At 43.1% G+C, this 25,487-nt stretch overlaps 1 protein-coding gene across 1 annotated transcript in view; it reads left to right on the top strand.

Moving 5' to 3' along the window:
- Window positions 1–2,549: 2,549 nt before the first annotated feature.
- Window positions 2,550–25,487, top strand: part of abcf3 (ATP-binding cassette, sub-family F (GCN20), member 3) — a 55,808-nt gene continuing 32,870 nt past the window's right edge. The window contains exons 1-8 of the mRNA XM_078409919.1: window positions 2,550–2,679; window positions 9,545–9,689; window positions 13,438–13,514; window positions 16,307–16,362; window positions 16,741–16,838; window positions 21,375–21,497; window positions 22,994–23,260; window positions 23,903–23,983. Of these exons, the coding sequence (XP_078266045.1) occupies window positions 2,607–2,679; window positions 9,545–9,689; window positions 13,438–13,514; window positions 16,307–16,362; window positions 16,741–16,838; window positions 21,375–21,497; window positions 22,994–23,260; window positions 23,903–23,983 (920 nt within the window). The 5' untranslated portion in view covers window positions 2,550–2,606. The remainder of the gene's footprint in view (window positions 2,680–9,544; window positions 9,690–13,437; window positions 13,515–16,306; window positions 16,363–16,740; window positions 16,839–21,374; window positions 21,498–22,993; window positions 23,261–23,902; window positions 23,984–25,487) is intronic.

The following is a 25,487-nucleotide window of genomic DNA, read 5'->3' as shown; positions in this document are numbered from 1 at the left end:
TGGACTCTCTGACACCTCGTTTCTCTTTCTTAATCTCCCTGTCTCCATTACAGGAGGCAGATTATCGACTGATGTTTACTACAAACCTACAGATTCTCAATCATCTGGACGACACTTCCTCCCACCGTCACTATTGCAAAGACACTATCCCCTACTCTCAATTTCGTCTTCAGCCCTCTAGGGAAAGAATTCCAAAGATGGAAACATTCCAAAGATTAAAGTGTAATTCCATAAATTACATCTAAAATCTGTAAGACAGAAAAGAGAAAAAAAGACAGTGGAAATAGACAAGTGTCCCATTGTCTAAGTTGGATTAAGATTGTGCAGGTTGGTTTAAGACCTCATGGTTGTAGGAAAGTAGCTATTCCTGAACCTGTTGGTGTGGGACTTCAGACTTCTGTACCTCCTGCCCGATGGTAACAATGAAAAGAGGGCAAGGCCCTCTAATACAATCAGAGTGAAGAAGGGTTACAACTTGAAATATTACCGCGAAGGATGCTGCCTGACCCGCTGAGTTACTCAAGCACGTTGTGTTTTACCCAAGATTTCAGCATCAGCAGTTCCTTGTGTAACCGCATGTATTCGCAATGGTCTTGAACTCATGATCTGTTGATTCAGAAATCAGATCCAGATTGTAGTGAGTCTGAAGAAGAGTCTCAACTCTGAACATCACGTATCCTTTTTCTCCAGAGTTGCTGCCTGACCTGCTGAGTTACTCCAGCACCGTGTGTTTATGTGTAGGAATGAATTGCAGATGCTAGTTTACACCGAATATAGTCACAAAATGCTAGAGTAACTCAGCAGGTCAGGCAGCATCTCTGGAGAGAAGGAATCGGTTCTTGACCTAAAACGTCACCGATTCCTTCTCTCCAGAGATGCTGCCGCTGATGCTGCCGATTCCTTCTCTCCAGAGATGCTGCCGCTGAGTTACTCTAGTATTTTGTCTACCCTGTGTCTATCTTGAGCATAAAGCAGCATCTGCAGTTCTCTATTACATCAAAACTGACCTCATAGATGAAGGTAGAAATTATTTTTAAAAAGCAACAGAAATGGATATGATGCAATGTTTAAACTGGAGCTTACTTGGGCACTGTAATATCTTTCTTCAGCACACCTGTCATGCATGCTCCTTCAGTAAATGGAGGGTGATGATGCCCTCTGCTGCTAACCTTCAGAAATGAACCTTCAGAGCCTCACAACTGAAGGATGCTTAAAAAACAATTTAAACTGCAAGGGTTCAAGAAGGTGCCTCACCAACACCTTCTCAAGGGAGATGGAGGTGAGCATTAACTGCTGGTTGCCCTGTGCCATCCAGAGTAGGGGAATCGAGGACCAGAGGACACAGGGTCAAGGGGAAGAGGAAAAGATTTAATAGGAATTTGAGGGGTAGCTTTTTCACACAAAGGGTGGTGGGTGTATGGAACAAGCTGCCAGATGAGGTAGTTGAGGCTGGGACTATCCCAACATTTAAGAAACAGACAGGTACATGGATAGGACAGGTTTGGAGGGATATAGATCAAGCGCGGGCAGGTGGGACTGCTGTAGCAGGGACATGTTGGCCGGTGTGGGCAAGTTGGGCTGAAGGGCCTGTTTCCACACTGTATCACTCTGTGACTATATCATTTCCATAGTTCTATGACTCCATGAAACATTGTGGATAATTTGTTCTGAAACCCCAGCCACAACCAATGGACACGCAAGGACCATGACCATACCAGATCTCATGAGTACAGAGAAGATTTATGAGGAGGTGGTGCTTTACTCCTTGGAGCACAGGAGAATGAGGAGTGTCCTTGAGAAGTGTATATGTTCATGAGGGGAATGGATAGGGTTAATGTACAGTCTTTTACCCAGTGGAGGGGAATCAAGAACCAGAGGATAGTTTAAGGTAAGAGGGCAAGAACGTAAGGGGCAACGTTTTCACACAGAGGATGGTGCGTGTACGGAACGAGCCGCCAGAGGAGGTAGTTGAGGCGGGTACAATATCAACATTTAAAAGATATGTGGACTGGAAAAGTTTAGAGACTATCTTGGGTGGCGTGGACGATTTTGACCAATTTTGTGCTGTACCGCTTCATGAATGTAAGGCATTACCTCCCTTGACCACGCAGGCTGCACCAATTGGTGCGTGTAGGGTTGGCGAACACGGCCTTGTCTTGTCCAGGAGGAGAAACTGTGAGGAACACTGTGTGAAAGGGTAACTGCTGATAGCCTGGGCCATTCTCACTGCAATTGGAAGTAGACTACAACCATCAGTCAAACTGAAGGAACAGGCCACTTTAAGAAAGGCCTCAATCCGGACTCGAACTCTCGACCGACCGTCCGTCTACAGCCTCCCCAAAGACGCAGCCTGGCCCGCTCAGGCCGCTTGTCCGAGTTGGCAACCGCTGCTGTCGATCACACGCGAATACCCCGCCCCCCACAAACCCTCGCGCGATCAAGAAGCCGGGCCGCAATGCTCTCTGGGAATTGTAGTGAATGTTCACCGTAAACCCTGTTTTGTTTTCACGCTACGGACTACTGGTCCCGGCATGCCGTGCGGACTGGCAGAGCCGCGCAGTCGCGGTGGGCTCGGACCGGCCGGCCGTGGCTCTGGGCAGAGGAACATGGCGACATATGTGGACATCATCAGGCACGAGTTCCCGGACATTGACTCAGAGCTCTTCCAATACGTGACAGGTGAGGTGGCCGGGCTGCTGCAGCCGCGCGTACACCCTCCCCACCGAGCCGCGACCCGGATTGCGGAATCCCCGCCGTCCCGGTGACTCCGAAAGGACACGCCGGCCGGCGTCTGATTCACCCCGGGACACCGGGCGTGTCGGCACCGAGCCACGCGTCTGGGTGGGTTGTTGGACCGAGCCCCATATTATGCCGCTTGGCAGCGGTTCTCAGTGATTCCTGCCGTATTACAACACGTGCAGCACAGGGACAGGCCCTTCAGCCCACAATGTCTACTATGTTCAACAAGATGCCAAGTTAACCTAATCTCATCTCCCAGTACATAATACACACTCCTCCAAGCCTCTTAAACGCCACTATCACGTATGCCTCCATCACCACTTGCAATATGTTCCAGTCATTCAAATCTTCTTTATAAACGAAACTGACTCCGCACATCTTTAAACTTTGGCCTTTTCAGCTTAAAGCTTAAACCTCTAGTCTTTGACATATCCATCCTGGTGTAACGAAATATGAGCATGTTTCAAGGACTTGAATCAATAATGAACGAAGAAAGTCCAAATAATATCAAATGAACACTCCCACCAGTGAATTCAGTCTTACTAACTTTATCAAGTTTTTGGGGGAGGTGAACAACAGTGATCCCCGAGGGTAGGGCTGTGGATGTTATCTGCATGGATTTCCGTAAGGAAACAGAAAAATAGGTGCAGGAGTAGGCCCTTCAAGCCAGCACCGCCATTCAATATGATCATGGCTGATCATCTAAAATCAGTACCCTGTTCCTGCTTTTCCCCCATATCCTTTGATTCTTTTAGCCCAAAGAGCTAAATCTAAGTCTTGAAAACATCTGGTGAATTGGCCTCCACTGCCATTCTGTGGCAGAGAATTCCACAGATTCACAATTCTCTGAGTGAACAGGTTTTTCCACATCTCAGTCCTAAATGGCCTTCCCCTTATTCTTAATTGAAAAATAATCTCCCATGATAGTCTGATCCAGAAGATTAAGATGCATGGGTCTCACGGTGACTTGGTCATGTGGGTTCAGAACTGGCGTTAATCTGGCTGGGTGGTGTATGTGTGAACAGTGGATTTCCGCAGGGATGTGTTGGTATATATATATATTTAGTAATAGATATCAATGACTTAGCCGTAAATATAGATGGGTTGGTTAGTAAGTTTGCAGAGACACCAAGATGTCTGGGGTTGTGGGTAGTGAGGAAGGCTGCGCCCATGCTGACCAAAATGCCCCATCTAATCTAGTCCCAGCTGTCTGGCTTTGGCCCGTATCCCTCTAAACCCACCCAATCCATGTACCTGTCTAAATGTTTCTTAAAGGGTAGTGGTGCATCATTGGCGATGCCTGATGTTGTGGCGGATAGGGTGGTGGCATTTAAGAGGCTTTTAGATAGGCACATGAATATGTCCCCTGTCTCCCTCAAGGGCGTGGAGTACAAGTACCTTGGAGTTTACCTGGATAGTAAACTGGACTGGTACAGGAAAGCTGAGACACTGTATAAGAAGGGACAGAGCCCTCTGTACTTTCTGAGAAGGCTTCGCTCATTCAACGTCTGGAGTAAGATGCTAAGGTGTTCTATCAATTGGTGGTGGCCAGTGCCATCTTCTTTGCTGTCGTGTGCTGGGGTAGCAGGGCAAAGGCCGCGAATGGCAACAGAATTAACAAGCTCATCAGGAAGGCTGGCTCCGTCCTCGGGGTGGAGTTGGATTCACTGGAGATGGTCTTGGAGGGGAGGATGCTCTTCAAGCTGCAGCTCACCCCCTCCGTGACACACCGGTGAACCTGAGGAGCACCTTCAGCAACAGACTGGTTCCACCAAGATGCAGCACAAAATGCTATCAAACTACAACTCCTCCCCTGTGGCTATCAAACTGTACAACTCCTCCCCCTTCTGTCGTGGGGTTGACGCAGTCCCCTTCCCCCTCTCCCCCTCCCTAATCTTTGCACATCCCCAATCCTGGACTTTCCACTCTTTTCATGTTTCATGTATCTTGTCATTTATGACTGCTGGCAGACCAATTTCCCTCCTGGGATAAATAAAGTTCTATCATATCATATCGTATATCCAAGGATCGGAGTGGTGTGGATCACGTGCAGGCAGAGGAGATTGGTTTAGCCGGGTGTCACGTTTGGCACAGACATTGTGGCTGAATGACCTGTTCCAATGTTGTACTTTTTTATGTGCAATGTTCGATGTAAAGCAAGACCATCAACCACAGGGTATCAGAAAATAACTGCAGATGCTGGTACAAATCGATTTATTCACAAAATGCTGGAGTAACTCAGCAGGTCAGGCAGCATCTCGGGAGAGAAGGAATGGGTGACGTTTCGGGTCGAGACCCTTCTTCAGACCCTTCTGAAGAAGGGTCTCGACCCGAAACGTCACCCATTCCTTCTCTCCCGAGATGCTGCCTGACCTGCTGAGTTACTCCAGCATTTTGTGAATAAACCACAGGGTATCACCAAGTGGTGATACGCTGCGCCCACCACCGCCAGTCAGGTGGCTAGTTTTGCTGCTGCATTGCATTTTTGACCAGTCAGCGCTGACAATGGTGTGCTCTGGTTATTGAAGAAACAAGAGATTGCAGTGCAGGAGTCAGGGAGCATCTGGGGAGGGAATGGACAGAAGATGTTTCAGGTCAGCACTCTTTTTCAGACTCATGGAGAAGGGGAAAGAAAGCTGGAAAAGCTACTCCATCAGTCTGAAGAAGGGTTTTGACTCAAAACATTGTCTGTCCATTTCCCTTTGCTTGATCTGTTTAGTTCCTCCAGCACTTTATTTTTTGCATTTTTCATTTGTAATCGATTTATTCTCAAATTGCAGGATCTTACTACACACATTATTTTGATGACAGTGAAGCATGTCAAAAGTTTTCAAATTCCTGAGATTCTCAATGTCCTTCATTAATTCTTAAGGGTCACAGAATCATCTGACCACAACCTATCTTAGTGGAACTATCTTCATTCCCAACGTAACATCTTAATAACTTCTGAGGTTCGGTTAACTTCCATGGGTTTATTGCATGTGTGTAGTACCATGGTGTTAGTCGTTCAGCAGTGTTTTTAAATATTGTTTGTGTAAAGTTTGAATTATGACGTAAGAAGGTGCACATACCAAATGCTTCACTACTACTTTGTCCAAGGTATGAAAACTCCAGTGACCACAATCCAGAAAGTGATTAATGTTCTGAAAATTAATGCTATTATGTATACAGTCGAACTTCAACGTTCACTGTCTTGTCATAATAAGGTGTTGAAAACAGGTTTCAAATTTTAGATGATTTGCGATTCCCCAAATGTTAACAAATGTCATAAAAGAAGGTATTATCGAACTTGCTGTGTTTAGCATTATTGCCGTGCTTGTTATTAGTATTTGGAGCTCTATGTTTCAAGTTTCATTTTTCTCTGTAAATCAGTTTTATCACTTCACCAGTTTATATGCACCATACACTCTTAAAGACAAATTTAATGCATCCACTGTTATTGCAATTTTTTTTTGTTTTGCACATCTTCAGAAGGGTCTCGACCTGAAACGTCACCTATTCTTTTTCTCCAGAGATGCTACCTGACCCACTGATACTCAAGCCTTTTGTGTCTGTCTTCGGTTTAAGCCAGTTCCTTCCCACACAGATATACGATATAGAAATACAATCAAGTCAAACTCGAGTACAATAGGTAGAGCAAAGAGGAAGATGCAGAATGTAGTTCTCAACATTGTAGCGCATCAGTTCTAGAGACATAGAAATAGGAAAGTTCCTCGGAAAGTGTTTACGCCAGGAAGACAGGTCAGCTATTTTTAAATGAACCTTTCAAATGCTTGTCAGAGCTTGACTTTTTCCAATATAATCCCTATGAGGTTTCCTTTAAGATTGTTTTTAAGGTCAACCAACTATTTGTGACTTTAGGTGTTGCCAACTATTATGATTTAAGGTTGCACTGTGACAGTGACCTTTGCCTCCCCAGTTGGGGAAAGGTACTTCAAACATTTCATGTTAACACGCCTATATCAGCTTCTATGGCATTTCCATTTTCTAGAATTCAAGGCTTATCACAAAAATAAAATGCAAGTGATACATGGAAACTGAGAAACAGCCAAAGAGACTACTCAATTTATATTATTTGACATTTATCTTCACTTTAACAAATCCCCTGCTTGCTCATAATTCACTGGTATTCCCTTCGAACTCTGAAATTGCACCTCATCCCATTAAGTGGAAGAAGCATCTCTGTGCCATTTCCTCTGCCTGACATCTCATTTGTTGGTCCATATTTATCCCTCAACCACCATCACGACAAACTTTCTGTAAGTTTGCTGTGCAAACTGGATGATGAACTTTTAGTCGGATTTCATTGATCTGGGAAGAACTTTAGTATACCAGTGATAAATGCTCTATAATGCAAAACCTCTTTCTTTATTTATAATTTCCCTGGTGACTAACTCAAAAGAAGGGAGAGGAAAGGATTTTTTTGTGTGCAGAAAGACTCAAAGTTATGAAATGACCTATCAGAAATAATAGGGAAGCATATTTTGGAAAGCCTTTTGAAATATAAAATTGAGAGGCATAGATAGTAGGAAAGTTTTCCCCAATGTAGAAGTGTGTACGGGTATGGAGATTTAAGGCAAGTAAAATGTTTAGAGGGGATCTGAGGAAGAATCATTTCACCCAGAAGGTAGTTAGAATTTAGAATGCATCGCCTGAGAGGGTGGTGAAGGCAGGCACTTTAACAATGTTAAAGAACTATCTGGACGAGCATATGCATTGCCAAAGTATAATAGATACAAACTGAATGCTGGGAATGGGGTTATAAGTAGGGATGGAACAATATCGCAGCTGGTGGAGCTGCTGCCTTACAGCACCCGGGACCTAGGTTCGATCCTGATCCTGTGGAGTTTGAACGCTCTTCCTGTGCCTTGGTGGGTTTCTTCTGGGTGCTCCATTTTCTTCCAACATCCTAAAGACATGAGTTATAGTTTAAATGGAATCTGTAAATTGCCCCTCGTGAGTAGAGTGGATAACATAGAAGTAATGTGAATGCGTGATTGATGGTTGTCATTGAATTGATGGGCTCAAGGGCCTGTTTTCATACTGTACCTTTCAATGATTCTTGTACTTAATGGTCAGCATGGACATAATGGTTTGCAGAACCTGTTTTTGTACCTTATAACTCTGAAAAGTGATTAAATATTTAGAAAACGGCAAATGAAAATGGTTAGTAGATGATCATATTTTCAGAAGCTTGACGTATGGGAAGGAATGATTTACTGAGCTGTGAAATTCTTACCATTTGGAGTTCAATTCCCTATTTGAGGGACTAACTTGGATTGGGCATTATGGTCAGTACTGATGTATTGGTCTGAAGGGTCTGTTTCCATGCTGTACAACTATGACTTTAAATTTGAATTTTCACTACTTTCATACGGAATTTTTAGGAAATACATTTTTTCAAAGCTGAGCCCATGTCCTAAATTGTTTAAGCTCAGTTTCAGAGTGTGCCGAATACATCCAGACCTGCAATGGAAATCTCCTTCCGTGCCTTGCATTCTGCACTGGCCACCATGCGCCGGCACCAGCAGGCCCTCTGCTGATTACCCCCTAGCTCCGGGCCTCACCCATCTGCAATGGAAATCCCCCTTCTGCAAGCAATACAAGTTGATTCAAAGACTAAACTATGTATATTGACACATGTCCAACTATTTTTCATGACTCAATGGAATAGTTGAATGCTAGTGATCCACTGACTGCTCAGCTGTGTTTGACATTGTGGTACATTGAGCATATTTATACTGACACTGGAGCAAGAAAAGAGTGGAAATGTGTTCCCACTGTTTGCTGTGATGGGTAATTGTTAGTTTAGCAACTAGTATGTATATTATACAGATTGTATTGATGAAAAAGTGTGATGCAGCAGTCACGTTCAAATCAGAGCATTTGCGATTAATTGTCAGGAGACAGTTGTACGATAAGGACTGTAGATCATGCTGTAATTCAAAGCTGATGAAGGATACACCATGAAACCACTACACTCCTTCAGAGCCTTCCCTTTTGATTCTGTTCAGATCAGCATAATTTTGTAAATATCTGTTCCTGTTCTGCCAGGACCGACTGTACCCTGTTAACTTGAGTCACTTGCCTTGGCAAATGATGCTTTCACAAAGCCAGTGCCTCCAGCTATTGGCAAGAATTTTTGTTACCATCCAAGGATAGCTTTGAAGTTTCATTAAGCAGCAGCACATATCCAAACATCTTTAAAAAATTGCCCAGTGAACTGTTCTTAAATAAATGTCACGCAGTTATTTTTGTATTTTTATTGGCCTTAAACCATTTCTGCTCCTCGCATATCTGTCTGATGTTATCAGGTTTTCTATAGTGATGGTCCTGTACCCAACAGTACTGTGTTCCACTGTGAGCACTGTCGCCACCAGCATTGTTTTGATGTTACATAGTGATGGAGCTGAATTACAACAGTGCAATCCTTAAGCCACCAGCTCAGAATGGTCTGTAAAGGGCACAGTGAAAGTTCAGTGTATTTTATTGTCACAGGTACAGTGAAAAGCATTTTATTGCTATAAGTCTGTTTTTCATTTTGTTGAAAGTGCGTATATTTTTCACATATCTAACATTGCGCTGCTGAAATCCAATTTATAATGCTCAAAATTATGTCAACCTGAACAAAATCAAAGGGGAAGGTTCTAAACCAGTGTAGAGGTTTTGTGATATATTTTGCCCTTTTTTCCTCAGTGTGTCTGGCTTGTTTTTTTGTAAGGTAATATCTGCTGTCTTTGTTTTGGCATTTACTTTGCTTACATCGTTGAACCTCGCAGTGAGCATAAGGTCTTGTTTCCCTCAGGTGTGCTGGACAGCAGTGCCGCTGATTTTGAATCTGTTGATGAGATTTTTGAAGCAATTGGTGATGTTCTTCAGGAAGTGTCAGTCTCAAAAAACGAAGATGACGTCCGCGAGATTTGTGAAAAAATGTTTGATACACTTAAACTGTGAGTAAATGTTTTCATTCTGACTTTTGGTTTTGTCGGATGTTTTGTTTACTAAATTGTGAGTCATTAATGGTTGGAAATTAAACTCTGCCATGATATCTATATATATTTTCCAAAACTCTCTATTTGTGTGTTTTATTAATTGTATATTATTTGGGGCTTGACACAGCCAAAACGGTACATGATAGAGCGACAATTTTAGGCCCACCTTACGCACCATTGTCCTGTGGAAGAGTGGGTTGGGTGGGAGGGTGGGGGGGGGAAGGGGAGGGTGCTAACCAATGCAGGAAAGGCGTTGGGTCCATGGCTCGCGCTGGCGGCACGGGGCCGAGGTGAGTGGCACCCTCTCCCACCTACGGCCCCGGGACACACTTCCTGCCTGGGAGGGGAGGGGGGTGAGTGGGGGTGGGGGAGGGGAAGGGGTGGGGGGAGGGGAAGGGGTGGGGGGAGGGGAGGGGGAGAGTGGGTGGGGGGAGGGGAGTGGGGATGGAGTGGAGGGAGTGGGAGGGAGGGGGGATGGAATGGGTGAGTGGAGGGAGAAGGAGGGGCGATGGAATGGGGAGGGGATGAAGGGAGGGGGGAATAGAGTGGGGGGTGGTGGGCAGTGGAAGTAGGGGCTGGTGGGCAGTGGAATTGGGGGAGAGGAGGGTGCTACACCAATACAGGAGAGCTTTGGGCCCAACGGATGGTTGTCGCATGTGCACGGTTAGGGAAAGGTGGCCATTTTGTGTTCAGCTCCGACGCGTGCTCAATTGGGGGAGGGTTGCCGTTTTGTATTCTGCTCCGACCTCACACTGGACGCCCGATTGGCCCGGGTCCCCCGTGGGGGGAGCGCCGGCGCTCCCCAGTCTAATTGGTCGCCGGCGCATCCTGATTTGCTCCTGCCGCTCAGCCCCATGTGGGGTCCTTTGATTGTTACAACCTCCCTCTCAACGCGCGATCGGCCCGGGTATCCACGTTGGGTCGAATGGTTGGGTCCAACCTCCCGCTCGACACCCGATTGGTCCGGGTCCCACGTGGGGGGAGCGGTTTCTTCCCGCTCAAAGCAACTGCCGTCGCAGTCGAGCTGCTGCTGAATGAGGGCACAGTCCCGAGGATCTCCAAGAGAGGATTTTAACCATAAAAAGCAAAAATATTCCAGATAAGATTTATTTTATTTTTAAGGGGGAAAAGCCATTTATTTTAAAGAACAAATGCAATTTTCCCATGTCACGATGGGATCCCAACGACGAATGGGTCCACTTGGTCTAGTTATAATTGAATATCTCTGCGTCAGGAACATGAGGCCTGTGTGTCGGCACAGTTCATTACCCCAGTATAAGAAATTGTTTCTTTGTTGTGGCTTCCTTCAGGGTCATAAAGTAATACAACATGCCCTCTGAACTGTGATTATTTTTCTCTTCCTCCCCCCCCCCCCCAAACGAGCTTGTAACTGCAACATTGAAAAATGACCAATAAACTCTTGGCTATCTCTGCAGAAAATCAAAGAATGTCTGTCAGGCCATTTAGTCACCACATAAAAGGAGACTCCTCAATTAGCTACGTCATGATATGAAATGTAAAATATTAGTTGGAGGAAGGATGAGGTGTGTGAGTTTAAACAGCTGGTTTTTAATTGTCTAATGGGATGTTGCTGTTGCTGGCAAAATCTGCATTTGTTGCCATTGTTAATTACTGAATGTTTAGCCACTGAATGGTAAGCTTATGGAATAGGGTCAATTTTAGTGAGGAGGAAAAAACAATCTTGTGAGGTTCGGGAAGCTGACCTGAGGTGTACATACATAGAACTGTACAGCACAAGAACAGGCCCTTCGGCCCATCATGTCCATGCCAAATATGATGTCAAGACTCTCTCTTATCTACCGGCGCGTAATCCATATCCCTCCATTCCCAGCATATCCATGTGCCTGTCCAAAAGCCAATAAATGCCACTATTGTATCTGCCTCAACCACTATCCTTGGCAGCATGTTTCAGTCACTCACCACCCTCTGTGTAAAAAAAAGTTGCCCCAAAATGTCCTTTAAACTTTGCCTCACCCACCTTAAAACTATGCCCTCTAGTATTTGAAAGTAACCTACACTTATCATTCATGAACAAGGAATTTAAAGGTATGCAAAGGAAATTGAGAAATTAGAAGGAAGCATATGGCAGGTCTAGGCATTTACTTTTGAGTGAATCCTTGAGGTTGATAACGGATGCAGGAGTGAACTTGAAGACGGAAATTATGAGGTCAACAAGGGGACAGTTCTGGGTGCTCTTCTGTAGGAAGGATGCTGTCAGGTGTAAAAAAACATGTGGTTTAGATAAGGTAGATGGACACAGTGTTTTTCAGTTGAATGGAGCAGTGGCAGACAGAATTTAATACACAAATGTAAAGTAATGCACTTTAGGACCAGTAAAGTAAAACTGTAATAGGACATATACAGTAAATGTAGGGACCTCGGTCATGTTGATGTATAGCTTAACTTTAGGGTGCAAGTTCCAAACGACCAAAATGAAGTCCAGAAACTTAATTTTGATAGGGCTTAACAGACGTGGTGAAACAGTTTTGACATGTAGATGAGTCTGGAGTAAGAACGCATAGACAACAGTCAGCATTGCATCATTTAGAGTTTTTTGCAACTCCTTTTCATGGTGAGATTGGGGAAGTTGTTATCACGATGAAGCAAAGAGCATCGATGCCTTTAATGAGCAATTACGCATGACTGAGGAGAAAGGAGATAGATATGTGACAAGATTGGGACAGACAATTTGGGTGAACTTTCAGAGCATAAAACGCTAGTCCAACAGTAAGCTTGATGACCAATTTAAGTGACTTTGTAACATGAGCCAGGGCCAATGTTTATAGTAACAAAATAGAACAGTACAGCAACAGGCCCTTTGGCCTACCATGTCTTCACTCACCATGATGACAATCTAAACTAATACCATCTGTCTACACATGGTCCAAATCCATGTATTCCCTGCTTGTTCAAGTGTCTGCTAAATGTTTCTTAAATGTTGTTTTCTCTTTAGATTCTACCATCTTCCCTGGCAGCACATTGCATGAAACCAGCCTCTCTTACCTTAAATTTATGCCTTCCCGGCAGTTGACATTTACATCCTGGAATAAAGACTGACTATTTTCCCTATCTATGCCTGTCATAATTGTATAAACTTCCATCAGACTGCCCCCTGAGCTCTGATGTTCCAATCCAAACTTATCCATCCTCTCCTTGTAGCTAATATATTCCAATCCAGGTAGCATCCTGTAAACCTCTTCTGCACCCACTCCAAAGCCTCTACAACCATCCTGCAGTGTGGTGACAAAATAACCTATCGTGTGGTGATCTCAAGAGCAAGGTAAAAACTATTGAGTGAATCCCAGCTTGATCAACAGGGAAATCATCATTGAAGATCATAAAGGCTCATGGCTCCTTTGACGGGTGAATGACAACTAAAGGTCCTCGCTAATTTTGTTATATTGTAGAACCTTTGACTAATTCATACGTTGGTCCATATATTTAGCTTCTCTAAACATTGACACATATTTCAGCTGGTGACTCCTTTTACTTTTGATGCCACCACAATTACAGAAGATTAATTAAATTTATTACAACCTTCTAGCTCCAGATCAGGATTTTTAATCCACATGAAATTCTTCATAATTTACAAAATGATCAGAGTTGTGTGTATTAAGTCAATGCCATATTGCCTCTAACGGTGCGAGGCTAAACGCTAGCCTAACCCTTTTGTTTCTCTTGCTAGCGATACATCCAACTCCTCAAAATCAAACATACTGCTGAAAGCGCCAATACAGCTCTCGCAAGTAACTGGTAGCTCCGGTGAGTAACACTTTCATTTCTTCAATGCTGCGGAGCTTTAATTTTCTTACTTAATTTTTTTAATCCATTTTAAAATAAGGCTGTAACGTAACAAAATGTGGAAAAAATGAATGGATCTGAATTCTGAATGCACTGTATGTTCACTATGGGTTGAACATAACTCATTCTTTTTAATAAATTAGTTGATTAATATCCAGGAAATTGAAATGAACATTTAAAATGGCATGTCCAAAGACAGGATACTGGGTTCGATAAATTGCCTATATCTTTTCAGGTGTCATGTTTTTTTAATACTGCTTGCTTGAAATTGAAGGTACTCTCTGACCACAAATGTCTTAATAATTCCAGCATTCTGATTGAATTTCATAAAAGCCCAATTAACAATTAGATGGGCCCGTGTTGCTTTTACAAGCATCAGCCAAGCTCCTTTATGCTGCTGACTGGAACTGTCTATTTTGCCGTATTTTGTGATTGCTTATAGATAATGGATATGTTGTTTATAATCTTGCAAAAACCTTTAGATTCTCGACGGTATCAAAATATTGAAGAACTGTTTATGTGATGACCTCCCAAAAAGATGGAAGTCAAAAAGAGGCTGTAAAAACACAAAGTGCTAAAGTAACTTAGCAGTTCAAGCAGCAGCTTTGGAGGACATGGATAGGTGATGTTTCAGGTCAGGACCATTATTCAGCCTATCCATGTTGAGTCTGAAGAAGGGTTCTAAACTGAAAAATTGCCTATCTATGTCCTCCAGTGAAGCTGTCTGATCTGTTACTTTTAAGCTAGAGTCACAGCATGGAAACAGGCCCTTTGGCCCACCATCTACACTGACCATTGATCACCAGTTCACACTAGTTCTACGTTATCCTTATTCCACTTTCTCATCCACTCGCTGCACACTAGGGACAATTTATATTGCCAATTAACCTACAAACCCATGTGCCTTTAGGATGTGGGAAGAAACTAGATTACCAGGAGAAAACCCATGAGGTTACAGGGAGAATGCGCAAATTCTGCATGGACAGCATTGGAGGTCAGGATTGTACCCAGGATTCTGACGTTATGAGGCAGCAACTCTACTAGTTGCGCCACTGTGTGCTGCCCCAGCACTTTGAGTTTCACTCAAGATTCCAGCATCTGCAGTTCCTTTCGTGTCCATAGCTATTGCCTGGTTAGCCAAGAATTGTCAATAATTTATTATTGAGGTAATAGCAGAATATTTGAATAGCATCAATTTTCTGACAAATTTGTGAAGATTTCTTTTACAAAGTTTTGGCTGGAGGGTATTAAGGAAAAGCAGTAAATGTAACATGTTTTGATTTTCATAAGGCATTTAACAAGCTGCAGTGGGATATTTGGCAAAATAAGAGCTTGCGGTGCAGAAGGTATTATATTTGCATGATAGAGGATTGGTTGACAAACAAGAAGCAGTGAGAGTAAGGAGGTTATTTTCAAGTTATCTTGCAACCAGTGGAGAGCAGCCACAATCAGTTCTGGGGCTAAGCTATTTATGATGTATAATCATTATCCAGAGGAGGAAAGCAAATGTTCGATAGCCAACTCTAAGCATGATGCAAACGTAGGTGGGAAGACAAATTAGACTGTGGACCTTAGAGATATAATGTAGAAACAGGCCCTTCTGCCCACCGAGTCCTACACACTAGGAACAATTTACAATTTTTATCGAAGCCAATAAACCTGCACATCTTTAGACTGTGGGAGGAAACTGGAGAAAACCACACGGTCACGAGGAGAATGTACAAACTCCATACAGACAGCACCCGTCTTCAGGATTAAACCCGGGTCTCTGGTGCTGTAAGGCAGCAACTCTACCGCTGCACCATTTTCTCGCCCTATCATCTTGTGAAGATTATAGAAACTGTTTGAAGAGAGATTGATAACTATGTGCGATAGAAGTTAGTAAATGGAGTATTCTGTGATAAATCATAAAGTTGTTCAGTTTGGAATACTCGTGAAATAGATTATTTAAATAAATGGCTGTAGGACAAACAAATTTGGAATTCTTAAAAATGCAACACTAACTAAGCAAGTGTACAGGTACATTTGAGGTTCAGAAAAAACCCAAAGTAAATCTGGTTTTATGGCAAAGGAGCTGGACTATAAAACTAGAGGTCTTAATGTAGTCAATGATTGGTGATCTACTGCAGAAGCAAAATACTGCAGATGCTGGAAATCTGAAATAAAATCATCAAAACCAGGAAAGACTTGAGTAAGGCAGCAGCTAACTTTACCTGCTTTACCTCAGAAATATTAACCATTTCTCTCTCTAGCGCCTCTGGATGCTGTCTGACCTGAGTATTTCCACCATTTTCTACTTATGTTTTACTTTAAGTTCCCTGGTTGGTTGGTTGTCACCATATGGATCTGATGCTGAATGACCTCATTGATAAACATTTGCTGAGGGCCCTATGATCAGCTATGACTTCAGTGAATGGTAGAGCAAATTTAGGGTTGAGTAGTCTAATTTACTTCCTGCTTTTCCCTGCACTAGTCTGAGTGAACTACAAGCAGTGAAGTACTTCATTTTTATTTTGCTCTTGTAAAGGTTTTTGCCTTTTTATTGTTAAACAGTTCTGTTGTTAAGCAGAAAACTAAAAGGAACAATGTCTGACAATTTGACGAATACAGAGATCAACTACATCGGGAAGTTTGTTTCACCTCTAAGTGCGCGATGAGTACTGAAGCCAAATTAGCCAATATGAGAACTACTTTGGTTAAAGAATCTCAGTGATAGGTGATGGTGTGACGTTTTTATCATTTATTGCGTGCAGACTACAAGACTGAAGATGTCAAAGGGATCTGGATGATGAGAAGGACTATGGGGACGGTAAGGGAGGCAACTTCCTCTGACTATTGTACTACTGACATGATTGACTTTGATTTGAGATCTGATCAAGTGAAAGTCTAAGTTCTGAAATTGAAAAATCTTAATGTAACTGATCTATTGAGTCATAGTGTCTAAGAGTGTTTTATTGTCATATGTCCCAAAACGGAACAATAAAATTCTTACTTGCAGCAGCACAATAGATATGCAAACATGGTACGCTGTCAATGGTACGCTGCATATATATATCATACTGGACTTTTTGTTGTTTATTATGGTATTGACAGCGTACCATATATATATATATATAAGTTTACTGTAATATATACAATAGATAAATGGGTTAACGTTTTCTCCTGCTTTCACTAATTGTGATCGAAGACGGTCGATGCAAAGAAACTGGAGAAAGCTGAAGCCAAGCTAAAAGCAAAGCAAGAAAAGAGGACGGAGAAGACCTCACAGAAGCCAGCAAGTCCCTTGTAAGTATTGAGTAGGAAGGAACTGCTGATGCTGGTTTACACCGAAGAGAGACACAAAATGTTGGAGTAACTCATTGTTAGCTAGGAGAAGGTGACAACGAAGTATACAAGGATAACATTTAATCAGGAGGACATTCAGACTGGTCAGGGAACTAGGTTGGGTGAGGGATGGAGAGAGAAGGAAAACAAGGGTTATTGAATTTATAGTCAATATTCATACCACTGGGTTGTAAGCTGCCCAAACAAAATATGAGATGCTGTTCCTCCAATTTGCGTTTGGCCTCACTCTGACAGTGGAGGAGGCCCAGAACAGAAAGGTCAGTATGGGAATGGAACGGGGAGTTAAAAGTGTTTAGCAATTGAGCATGTTCATCTGTAGCAAATAAACGACCGTTCACAAGCACTGCACTTATTTTGAGTGTTGCCAATCTTGCATATCAATCTCAAGTCTAGGAAGACATCTTTAATGCTCTTGTTCGTAAACCTGAAATTGGTAGCCACTCGTTTCCTTAAATGTCGATTATCTGTTGGCTCTGTTGAAGGGCTTGTACCTAAAATTCCAAATTTTCCTACTAACTCGTGCTTTAGAATGAGCGGGATTTGATCATTCAGATCTTTGAATCTATTCTACACAGTGCGATCATGAGTGAAATAAAGCTTGATCCTCCGATACCTTGCACATCCTGAACTGGAGACTCACCATGGATGTATGGACTTGCAAAATCACTTCACTAACTCTGGACTAAAACAGTCAGGACGGTGCCCCTGAAACTGCTAGAATATCACCAGTCCCACATGTCTTTTGGAGGAACTATGTGCCTGTACGTTATTTATTTATGACTGAAGGTTTGTCATAGGGCAATAAACTAAATAGGAGGTCAGAGGTTTCCAAGGACGGGTTGATAATAAATCGAGGAAATTAGTGAGTGGTAATACAGGATAGTGAAGGAGAATTTGACAATCAGTGTGACAGGCTGGGGCAGAAAATGTGTTGCACAGAACAAATCCTGATATAGCATAAACTATCTAACTCCCATCTACCTCATTGAAGACCTTTGAACTATCTTAAATCAGACTTTCTCTTGCACGTAATGCTATATCCTGTATCTGCACACTGTGGATGGCTTGGTTGTGATCATGTGTAGTTTTTTCTTTGACTTGATAGTACGCAACAAAAAGCTTTTCACAGTACCTCGCTACACGTGACAATAATAAACTGAACTAAAAGATCAAACCATAATGGTCTTTATTTGAATGCATGTACCATGTGCAATAAGATACATGAGTCGACAGTGCAGATGGCAACATCCAAGTGTGGCCTAACAGCTATAGTTACATCGTGACCAACACTGGGTGCTGAAATTGCAGGTTATATCACATTCCAATAAAACCGGCAAAAAGGGAAAGGAAGCAGAATAGTGTTATAGACAATAGGTGCAGGAATAGGCCATTCGGCCCTTCGAGCCAGCACCGCCATTCAATGTGATCATGGCTGATCATTCTCAATCAGTACCCCGTTCCTGCTTTCTCCCCATACCCCCTGTCTCCACTATCCTTAAGAGCTCTATCTAGCTCTCTCTTGAATGTATTCAGAGAATTGGCCTCCACTGCCCTCAGAGGCAGAGAATTCCACAGATTCACAACTCTCTGACTAAAAAAGTTTTTCCTCATCTCTGTTCTAAATGGCCTACCCCTTATTCTTAAACTGTGGCCCCTGGTTCTGGACTCCCCCAACATTGGGAACATGTTTCCTGCCTCTAACGTGTCCAACCCCTTAATAATCTTATACGTTTCGATAAGATCCCCTCTCATCCTTCTAAATTCCAGTGTAGACAAACCTAGTCGCTCCAGTCTTTCAACCCATTCCGGGAATTAACCTAGTAAACCTACGCTGCACGCCCTCAATAGCAAGAATATCCTTCCTCACTAGGGCCCTGTACAACTGCAGAAGGACCTCTTTGCTCCTATACTCAACTCCTCTTGTTATGAAGGCCAACATTCCATTGGCTTTCTTCACTGCCTGCTGTACCTGCATGCTTCCTTTCAGTGACTGATGCACTAAGACACCCAGATCACGTTGTACGTCCCCTTTTCCTAACTTGACACCATTCAGATAATAATCTGCCTTTCTATTCTTACCACCAAAGTGGATAACCTCACACTTATCTACATTAAACTGCATCTGCCATGCATCCGCCCACTCACACAACCTGTCCAAGTCACCCTGCAACCTCGTAGCAGCTTCCTCACAGTTCACACTGCCATCTAGCTTTGTATCATCGGCAAATTTGCTAATGGTACTTTTAATCCCTTCATCCAAGTCATTGATGTATATTGTAAATAGCTGCGGTCCCAACACCGAGCCTTGCGGTAGCCCACTAGTCACTGCCTGCCATTCTGAAAGGGACCCATTTATCCCCACTCTTTGCTTTCTGTCTGTCAACCAACTTTCTATCCATGTCAGTACCCTACCTCCAATACCATGTGCTCTAATTTTGCCCACCAATATCCTATGTGGGACCTTGTCGAAGGCTTTCTGAAAGTCGAATGTTCAGCAAAGCAGACGTCAGGCTATGTTGAGTTACGATATAGAGGTAGTGGATAGTACTGTGGCTTCAGAACGTGAGCTCAAGATAGGGTGGAACTTAAATTGGGATGTTTGAAGGGAACTACAATTGTACTGGGCGCTTTTTATCGGTATATTGATTAGACGAACTAAACTGGCAAGTGGGTGCAGGAGAAGAATTTGTGGAGTGCGTCAGAGATTATTTCTTAGAGAAGTATGTTACGGAACGTACCCAGGAACAAGCTACTTTAGATTTAGTCACGAGTAATGAGGAAGAATTAATAAGAGACCTTGTGGTTAAATATCTCCACGTGTTAGTGACCACAACATCATAGAATTCCAGATGTTGTGTAAGCATGCCAGCAGCACGTGAGCAGGGGAAGGAGCAGTTCGAAAAGGCTGCAAGCTACAAAGGAGCAGCTATTTTCAGAGCAGCTGGTTTGAAGTGGAAGTGCTGTGCTTGAGGCCACAGTGAAGATGCTTTAACCAGAGTCTTCAGTGAGGAGGGCTAGCAGTGACGAGGTACATACAGTAAGACAAGGCAAAGTCTTTCCATTTTCGTTTAATCCATACTAATTTAAAAGGTAGATTTAGCAATCAGTGGAGTGGTATTGTATCATTTATTATTGTCACGTGAAAAGCTTTGTTTGCCTGCTAGTCAGTCAAATCATACTATACATAAATACTATCAAGCCATACACAAGTACAACAGGTAGAGCATAGAGAAACATACCAAAGTGCAGAGTATAGTATTATAGCATTACAGATACAGAGAAAGTGCAGCTAAAAAAAGTGCAAATGGCGGCAGCTGCCCATCTTATGGGAATACCGTTCACAGACTGATGACAGCAAGGAGGAAGGTGTTCCTGAAACTGGTTGTATATTTCAAGCTTTTGTATTTTCTACCCAATGGGAAGAGGGAATGTGTGGTGTGAGTGGTCCTTGATTATGGTGGCTGCTTTCCCAAGGCAGTGTGGGTTGTAGATGGAGTCATTGGTGGAGAGGTTAGTCTGTGTGATGACTGGCCTACATCCACAACTCTGCAATTTCTTGCAGTCAATAATACGTGGATCCAACGCGTGGTTTTTGGCATATGCTTAATTCTTGAGTATAGAAGTTGAGATGTTATGTTACAGTTGTACAAGACATTGGTGAGAATGCACTTGGATTATTGTGTTCAGTTTTGAATCTCAGGACCCTGCTATAGGAAGAATGTTAAGCTGGAAAGAGTGCGGAGCAGATTTATGAGGATGTTGCCAGGATTTGAGGGCCTGAGCTACAGGGAGAGGTTGAGTTGGCTATGTCTTTATTCTTTGGACTGCAGGAGGCTGAGATGTGATCTTATAGAGGTAATGAAAGGAATAGATAAGGTGAATAGAAAGAATCTTTTATCCAGCGTAGGGGAATCAAGAACCAGAGAACATAGGTTTAAGGTGAGAGGAAAGATTTAATGGGAACCTGAGAGGCAATTTTTTCCACACAAACGGTCGTGTGTTTATATAGAACGAGCTTCCGGAGGAGGTAGTTGAGGCAGATACTATAGCAACATTTAAAAGGCATTTGGACGGGTACATGGATAGGAAAGGTTTAGAATAATTGGGGCCAAACGTGGGCAGGTGGGACCAGCTTAGATGGGATATCTTGATCGGCATGGGGAAGTTGGGCCAAAGGGCCTGTTTCCATGCTGTATTTATGACTAAATCTAACAGCGTAAAATAATTTGACAGTGCAAAGGCAAGTGAGGTAGAATGCCAAAACTATTATTTGTATCTGACAATAGAAAAAGCCTTTCAGTATTATCCAGGCGAGTACTGGCACTAATCCAATACTCCACAGTTCAAATGTTACAGATTAGAACAGCAGTTGATGCTTATTTGTGATCGTCACTTGAATAAAAATATTGCTTGCTCTGCAATTATTTTTCGTCTTGTTAGCAATTGCTTTATAATTGTCGGTGTTATTTCTACCAGGGTCTTGGAGGAAGCATCGGCTAGTCAAGCTTCCAATAAGAAAGAAAGTCGCTTGGAAGCCTCTGGAAAGAACAAGTCGTATGACATTAAAATTGAAAATTTTGATGTCTCCTATGGAGACAGGTGAGTACCACTTTAGACATTGACTCTTGTTTGGACCTCTTGCAAACTGGTATACATCAGTTGCCATGACCAGGCAACACTTCATGTTTTTGTCATGTAATCTCCATTCTGCCAGAACGTTAACTGCATGGAACTTGTTTTCTTTTATTCCCCTCCTCCCATGTTGCTCTGTGTTTATGCATGTTCAGGATTCCTGGCATCTTTTCCTTATATGTTCGACTCAGGGAAAGTGACAGCTTCTGATGGTCTTCGTACATTGCAGAGAGCAGATCTAAGAAATAACTGCATGCATTACAATGTAGATCAGTGTTATGGTTAATATTGAAGTAGCTCACCTGAGGCTTCCATAATTGCCATCATTTAAATGTCAGCAAGCTTAATGTCAGGAAAGTGGTCTCCCTGCTGAATAATGGTTTGTGATAGTGAGGGTCAAACCACATAAAACCTACATGTCCCAATTAGACCACTCACAAAGGCAGCCTTTGTTGAGATGGAGGGGAAACTTATTTTGTGATTTCACCTGGTTTTTAATTAGTTTTTGAACAACTACTTCATAGCAGATCTACTTCAAATGTTATTTATATCTTGCATTTGAAAAGCATACCACAGGTATCAACTTATCTTGCATAGAAAAGTATAAATTAACAAGCAAATACTTTTACTGCTATCGTCACATAAATTGGTTGTGGAGGGGATACTTTAATTTTAAGAGTGTGTGATTTTGAATGTAACAGACTACAGCAAATGGATACTCCTTGGGATGCCAGGAGGATTCTGTAGGAAACATCGGTTCAGGAGAAAATACAAGAACTTAAACAGGAAAAGCCTCCAATCTTGTGCATTTTTAACTTCTATGGGCACCTTGTCAAATGCCTTCTGGAAATCTGAATACACTACTATGCACCCTGTTTGTTACATCCTTAAAGAACTCTAATGAATTTGTCAAACATGATTTTCTTGATGTCCTGCTCTTAAGTGTTGAGCGTTTTCCCCAAGTGGAGATTTCGGGCAACGTTAACTACTAGTTTTGTGCTTTCTTTGTTTCTCCGTTCTTGATTTTATATTTATACTGACATTATATTTGTCTTCAAATCTCAGGGACCTATCCAAAATACAGGGAATTTTGATATATTACAATTAATAACTCCTGAATGTTGTGGGATATTGGGGGATGGTAAAGAGATAAAAGGGCTTATGGCAGGTGTGGAGATCTAAGGGGGGCAGAGGCCTGTGATAGAGAGGTCCTGAAAAAGGAAATTTGGAAGGCTTAGAGTGTTCATAAGAAATCGCTGGCAGGTAGGATTTGGGCAAATCCAAAGGCATTCAATTAGTTCATTATGGGCAAAGGAGTAACCAGAGATGGGGCCCATTAGGGACAATGATGATCTGCACGTGGGAGTCTGAAGGTATTGGTGAGGTCCTAAAAGAATATGGTGGAGTATTAAATTATTCGGTGAAGTATATCTATTTCACTACCTGACCGTTCTGCCTTGCAGGGCCTTACTTAATGGTGCAGATTTGCACCTTGCTTACGGCAGGCGTTATGGTTTAGTTGGCCGGAACGGCTTGGGGAAAACGACGCTGCTGAAGATGATGTCGGCACGGAGTCTCCGCGTTCCATCGCACATCAGCATTTTGCACGTGGAGCAAGAGGTGGCTGGCGATGACACGCAGGCTCTGCAGAGTGTGCTGGAGTGCGACACGATACGTGAAGGCCTGGTGTGTGAGGAGAAGGAGCTGACGGCAAAAATGAACATCGGCCTGTAAGTAAAGTGCAGCAGCGGGAGGCGCCGTGTTTGCAAAAGCTCACTAGTTGCTTCGTTTGGTTTAGATATACAGCATGGAAACAGTGCCTTTGCCTCTCCAGGTCCATGCCGACCATCGTATTTGGCATCATGTTCAGCACGGACATTGTGGGCCGCAGGGCCTGTGCTTGTACCTATGTTCCACTGGTTTGATTCACAACATATCGCTTCAGGAAACTGACCTGAATTCATTCCATGGATCTTCCATCATTGATCTTTGTCAATTTCTTTCCAGCTTATTAACTGAAGGGACCAATTATGAGTGGGGTAATACTATTAGGTAATTCTGCTGAGTGAGACACGGTAGAAATACCTAAATTTGATCTCCGTGTGTGACTTATGCTGATATTGTCCTTGGAGACTGTTTGAGGAGAGGACAAATTGGCCAGCTTACTCAAGGTGGCTCCCTGCTGGGGAAGTGTGAGTGTGTTGGTGAATGAGGATGGATTGGATTGAGCTAGAATTGCCAGTTCGGCAGTTTGTGTATCCTGTGAAAGTCAAGCAAGGAGAAGAGAAGATGGATGAAGGACAAGATGCAAGTTAATAATGGAGTTCAGCGATCGCTGCAAAATAAACCTGTTTTATGAATTTCTCTACCAGAGGCAATGGTACGGAGAGCGGTCGGCTGACGGAAATCTATGCCAAGTTGGAGGAGATCGAGGCAGACAAGGCTCCAGCCAGGTATGTTTTCAATGGTGGGGACACCTCAGCTACCTTCCTATAACGAACCTTTTATCTCACAAAACAATATAACCTGGCCAATTGCTACCCCATTTGGTTTACTCACAATCAACAGCAAAGTGTTAGAAGGGATAAGCCATCATGGTTTCAAGCGGCACTTACTGGGAAACAACTGCTCACAGAAGCACAGTTAGGGATCCGTTCAGGCTGCTCAGCTCCTCACCTCGTTACAGCCTTAGTCGAAACGGTCAAAAGAGCTGAACTTCAGAGGTGAAGTGAGTGGAACTGAGACAGAATTTGTTCGGCATCATGGAGCCCTGGCCAAACTGAAATTTAAGAGAATCTGGGGAAGACCGTCCACTGGTTGGATTCCTGCCTCGCACAAAGGAAGATAGTGGAGGCGGTTTGAGGTTAACCATCTCAGCCACAGGACATCTGTGCAGGAGTCCCTCAGAGTCATGCCCTAGAGCTAATGCATCAGGAAAATGGGCCTTTCACCTCAACCCATCCACGCCGATCAAGTCGCGTAACTGAACCAGTCCGAATTGCTTATCTTGGCCGATGTCCCTTCAAATCTATCTGTGTCATTTAAATGTCGTAATTGATCCAACTGTAACACTTCCTCTGTCTGCTTGTTCCAAGTACGCACCACCGGGGTGAAAACCTTTCCCCTTGGGTCCCCTTTAATATCTTTCTCCTCTCACTCACAGCTATGCCCTCTAATTTTAGACTCTCGGAAAAATATTGCAACCATTTACCTAATCTTGGCTCATCATTATTTTGTAAACCATTACAAGGTCACCTCTCAGCCTCCCACATTCCAGGCAAAAATAACCCAGCCTCCTTAGAACTCAAGCCCTCCAGACCTGGTAACATTGTTATATTTTTACACCTTTTCTCTTTTAACAACATTCTGTAACCTTAACTTTACAGAACTCCAAGTGTGGCCTGACCAATGTCTTGTCATCCCAGCTCCTGTACTCCGTACTAGATCGATGAAAGCAAATCTGCCAATGCTTTCACCACTGTCCACCAGTCTGCCACTTTCTGGAACTGTGTACCGACAAGCTTGGGTCTTTTTGTTCTACAACACTCAAGGTCAAACTATTCACTGTGAAAGTCCTGCTCTGGTTTGTCCTACCGAAATGTAACATCTCGCATTGATCTGAATTAAGCTCCTCCATCTGCCATTCCGTAAACCACTGGCCCGGTTAATCAAGATCCTATTGTACTCAGGAAGAATATTTTTCACTGTCTGAGACCTGACCATCTTCAGTTGCTTCAGTAATGACGTTCCCTCAATTCTAAGGTCAGAAGTAAGGATGTTCTTCTGCACAATGTTCATCTTTATTTGTAACTTCTCAGACAAAGAAGCAGTCATAGAGTTATACAGCATGGTAACAGGCCCTTCAGCCCAATGTCCTATGCCAACCAAGATGCCCCATCTACGATAGTCCTACCTGCGCAACCCTCTAAACCTTTCCTCTCCCTGTACCTATCTACT

This window comes from Rhinoraja longicauda, chromosome 13 (assembly GCF_053455715.1).
Source record: "Rhinoraja longicauda isolate Sanriku21f chromosome 13, sRhiLon1.1, whole genome shotgun sequence".
Taxonomy (NCBI): Eukaryota; Metazoa; Chordata; class Chondrichthyes; order Rajiformes; family Arhynchobatidae; genus Rhinoraja; species Rhinoraja longicauda.
The sequence above is the reverse complement of the archived record's forward strand: the minus strand, read 5'-3'. Positions and strand labels throughout refer to the sequence as shown.